Raw genomic sequence first — 4,594 nt, 5'->3', positions numbered from 1 at the left:
AACGATATGAGGTTTGAACCTCTATCACTCACAAATCTCCAGTCGGGGAGAGCCCACTGGACCAAGGTGTGAGGTGAGCCTCTCCCACCTCTGCTTGTCACCTGTCAAGGTGAGCCATTGCCAGCCAGAGGGAGCAGGTCTCACAAGCTGAGAGGAGTGATGCTGTAGCTGCCTGATATCCACTCTCTTGGAAGGATAGGACATAAGTAAGAGAGGACAGAGAGAGAAGTAGAGAGATTTCAGGAGAGGGAAAGGGACAAAGGGGAAAGAGAAAGTGGTGAGGGAAAAAGAACAAGGAGAGGGGGTAAATGTTGCCTGAATGAGGGTACTGAGGCCCCCAGGGGCCAGAAAGGCAGACTTACCAAACTTGCTGACGCTGAAACAAGAGGTCCAGGCGGCCACTTGTCACGCACTGGGAAGCGGCATTCAGTGGTCCCAGAGGTGCCCAGATCCTCTCCTGGGAAGGGGACAATAGTCCCTTCGTAGTGTCACCACAAAGTATGTTACTGATCAGGGTTCTTGGCCCACAAAGTATGTTACCGATCAGGGTTCTTGGACTCCTTAATCAATAGAAATTGATCAGAGGCCAGACAAGAAATTCAGGCAAGGCTTTATTGGGGCTCCTGCCGCAGGACGGGGGAGCGAGAACAAACAACAGGTTCCCTTCCTTGCTCACTCTCTGAGGTGGGGCGAGCAGGTTCCTAATATGGGGTGAGGGTTAGGGGTGTGACCAGGGGTCGGGCCAGAGGGGTGGCTTAGGAGGTTTGCCCATCCCTTTGGTGGTGTTGTGTGCAGGGGGCATGTGCAGTACCCTGCTTTTGCTTTCAGCTCTTCAGAAGTGGCAGTTGGGCTTTTTGGTCTCTTTGTATCTCGTTGTCTAGAATTTGCCCCAACTGTGCATGCATGTAGTTATTTTTAGTCCCTTATATTGATACGTCCTTTGTATTTTGTTGCTCGAGATGTGTGTCCAGGTGCAAGCACTGCAGCAAAGGGGCCCAGGTCCCATATATATATAGTGTGTGGTGTGTGCGTGTGTGTGTGTGTGTGTGTGTGTGTGTGTGTGTGTGTGTATATTCTTTGCCATTATGGTTTGTCACAGGATATTTCTTTTCCATTATGGTTTTTTCATATTCTTTTCCATTATGGTTTGTCACAGGATATTGAATATAGTTCCCTGTGCTATACAGTAGGACATTGTTGTTTATCTATCCTGTATATAATAGTTTGCCTCTGCTAATCCCAAACTCCCAATCCTTCCTTCTCCTACCCACCCCACTTCGGCAACCACAAGTCTGTTCTTTATATCTGTGAGTTTGTTTTTGTTTCGTAGATATGTTGATTTGTATCGTATTTTAGATTCCACATGTAAGTGATATCGTATGGTATTTGTCTTTCTCTTTCTGACTTACTTTGCTTAGTATGATAATCTCTAGATCCATCCATGTTGCTGCAAATGGCATTCTTTTGCTATTTTTGATGGCTGAGTAATATTCCATTGTGTATATGTACCACATCTTCTTTATCCATTCATCTGTTGATGGACATTTAGGTTGTTTCCATGTCTTGGCTATTATAAATAGTTCTTCTATGAACATAGGGGTGCATGTTTTTCAAATTATAGTTTTGTCTGGATGTATGCCCAGGAGTGGGCTTGCTGGATCATATGGCAACTCTTTTTTTTGTGTTTTGAGGAACCTCCATGCTGTTTTCCATAGTGGCTGTACCATTTACATTCCTAGGGGTACTTCTGCACCTGTTCCAGCATGAGCTGCATGGCCGGGTCACTCATTATCTGCTGCACCTCAAGGCAGCCACAGCCCATCACTTCACATCTTCCGGCTGTCGTGTTGGTTGTACTGGGTCATGAGGTAGCATTGGTAACCTTCTGCTGCTTCCTTTACAGTTGGAGTCCAGGTCTGGTGTCTTCCGGTACACATTTGTGGCCTTTGGGTAGTCTTTCATCACTTCTAGGGCAGCTGCTTTCCATGTATAACCCTTGATGAACGTTGGCTCTAGCTGGATACATTCCTCACAGTCCTTGAGTGCCATGTGAAACTCCAGGAGTTTGCTATAGCAGGAAGCTTGATTGCTGTACAATTTAGCATCTTTTGAGTTCTGTTTGATGGCTTCTGTTTAATGCTTCCTGGCCTGGGGATAGTCCCTTTTCTGAAAACATGCATTGCCTTTGTTCTTCTCCTCTAAAGCCCACTCAGGGTTTATGTAGGCCAGTCACTCTTGCTCCTGCAGGATTTTCTCTTCCTGTTGGCATTTCTTGAGCACATCTGGGGTTCAGTGCTCTGCCAGAGACTTGTTGTAGAAATGGATGGCATCCTTGTACTTTTCTTCTTTGAAGTAGGCGCTGCCAATTTGAGCATAAGCTCTGGTAGTCTGTTGGTAGTCTCCTTGGCCAACTTCAATGGCCTTCTCAAAAATCTCCTGGAATTCACTGTAGTTGCCCTTTTCAATGTACATGGCTGCTTGGTTGGTCACGAAAGTAATGTTGGTGGGGTCCAGGCCTGTGGCTGTGTCATAGAGCTTCAAGGTTGCGTCAGAATCTTTCTTCTTACAAGCATCATTCCCCAATTCTTTTCCTTTCAGTGCCTGCTTCTTACTCTCCTGAAGATCTTTTTCCATTGGCTCTGGCTTGGTCTCCTTTTTGGGAGGAGGTGGTGGTGGAGGTATTGTCCTGGGATCACGCTTCAACTTCTGGTACAGACTGGACATGTTGAAAGGGTTCATGAATTTCCTCTCTGCCAGCCAGGCCTCCATACTCTCTAAACCCTCTTTGAGCTGAGGATTGTTTGCTTTGTGTTTTAAACCCTCCTCATAGGTTCGCTTGGCTTCTTCAAATGGGTTTAAGAACTCAAGAGCTTCTGCTTTTCATGAATAGCCCTTGCCCCAGTCAGGCTTGAAGGCAAGAGTTTTGCAACCATCCTCTGAGAGTGTTTCTATTGTCTGTTGTCTCTGCTAGCTCTTGGTTCAATTGTCTGGTCTCCTCCTGTGCCTGGCTGCCTTAGTTGTGTGCCGAATATTTAAAAAAAAAAATTAGTTTGTAACATGTTTTGAGGATTAACACCATGTTATCTTCCTGCAGAGACAATTTTGTTTTCCTGTCCCAGTGCCTGAACTCACTAGAAATTAAAGATCATTTAAATCCAATTTTAGGGATTGAGACTCAAAGCTGGGCTGCAGTGTATGTGAGGTCTGGCTTCCAGATCACCCTTACTCCCAAGGTACAGCCTTCCGGGGTCTCAAACTAGTAGCCTGTGGATTTATAAGAGCCATTCACACACCCTGCCCCAAACTTTGGCAGGCCCTGGGCTCCTACTTTTGTCTCTGTAGTAATCTAGAAGCTGTTCAAAGTACTGCTCTGCTTCCCAGCTGCCTTTTTAGGATTGGCAACACACCCCCGCCCCCGCTGCCTGACATGGGAAAACAGCTCCAAATGCTGAGCCTCCCTCTCTGAATGTTTGTCTCCTCCTGTATCTTGCTCTAGGAGTTCTTCACTGTTGTGTTGACTTTCTGACAGCTTCAGGCAGATTTTTGTTTCTCTGCAGCCAGAGTTTTTATTAAAGGTAAAAATTGCACTGCTGGGCTTCCCTGGTGGCACAGTGGTTGAGAGTCCGCCTGCCGATGCAGGGGACACGGGTTCGTGACCCGGTCTGGGAGGATCCCACGTGCCGCTGAGTGGCTGGGCCCATGAGCCATGGCCACTGAGCCTGCGCGTCCGGAGCCTGTGCTCCGCAACGGGAGAGGCCACAACAGTGAGAGGCCCGCGTACCGCAAAAAAAAGAAAAAAAAAAAAGAAAAAAAAATTGCACTGCTTTTCCAATTTCTTCCTTGGTTAATGGGCAGTTCATACTGCCTACTCCTTCTTGAGACAGGAGCAAAAGCATGGAGTTGGAAATGAACCTGGAAAGGATGAGGGTTCCCACTTCGCCCAAGTGGAGGGTGCTTGCTGGGTAGACATGGAGAAGGGTGAAGAGAGGAAAATCGTGAAAGGCTAAGAGCGCCTAAAAGACTGGGCTGCCTGAAAGGGATGCATGCCCCAAAGACCGTCCACTGCCCCCACTGAGGGAGCCCCGCTCATGTTGGCTGAGTTGGGGGCTGCTGAGTCAGAGAAGGGAGGCCGTGCAAAGTTTCTACCTAACACAGGTGTAAAGTCAGGGCTAGGGCAGTAAAAAAAAAAAAAACCAGAAAACCCCAAATAACAGTGGTTTGAATAAGACAGACATTTATTTCTCTCTCGCACTAAACAAGTTTGGAGGTGGGTAGTCCACGGTCGGTCAGGTGACTTTACAAAGATGTCTAGGACCTTCCTTTTTTGCTCCACCATCTTCCACTCACAGCCTCTACTTCATGGTCCAAGAGCTTGAGTTTCACATTTCAGTCGGCAAGAAGGAAAAGGACAAAGAGTAGCACCTTTTCCTTTTGGGGACACTTACCCTACATCCCTCACGGCACTCATCCTATTGGCCAGAACGGGGTCACATGGTCACACCCACTACAAGGGAGGCTAGGAAATATAGTCTTTATTCTGGACCACCCCATGCCCAGCTAAGAATAAGGGATAGTGGGGACTTCCCTGGTGGTC

The 4,594-nt window shown here is 47.3% G+C and overlaps 1 protein-coding gene across 1 annotated transcript; it reads right to left on the bottom strand.

Annotated features, from left to right (window-relative positions):
* Positions 1-2,241: 2,241 nt before the first annotated feature.
* On the bottom strand, positions 2,242-3,376 carry LOC102982534 (stress-induced-phosphoprotein 1-like). The gene has a single exon (XM_055088787.1). The coding sequence runs from the start codon at positions 2,767-2,769 to the stop codon at positions 2,290-2,292; it is 480 nt and encodes a 159-aa protein (XP_054944762.1). The 5' UTR covers positions 2,770-3,376; the 3' UTR covers positions 2,242-2,289.
* Positions 3,377-4,594: the final 1,218 nt, after the last annotated feature.

The sequence above is a fragment of the Physeter macrocephalus genome, chromosome 11 (assembly GCF_002837175.3).
Source record: "Physeter macrocephalus isolate SW-GA chromosome 11, ASM283717v5, whole genome shotgun sequence".
Classification (NCBI taxonomy): domain Eukaryota; kingdom Metazoa; phylum Chordata; class Mammalia; order Artiodactyla; family Physeteridae; genus Physeter; species Physeter macrocephalus.
This window is presented reverse-complemented; position numbering and strand designations above follow the sequence as displayed.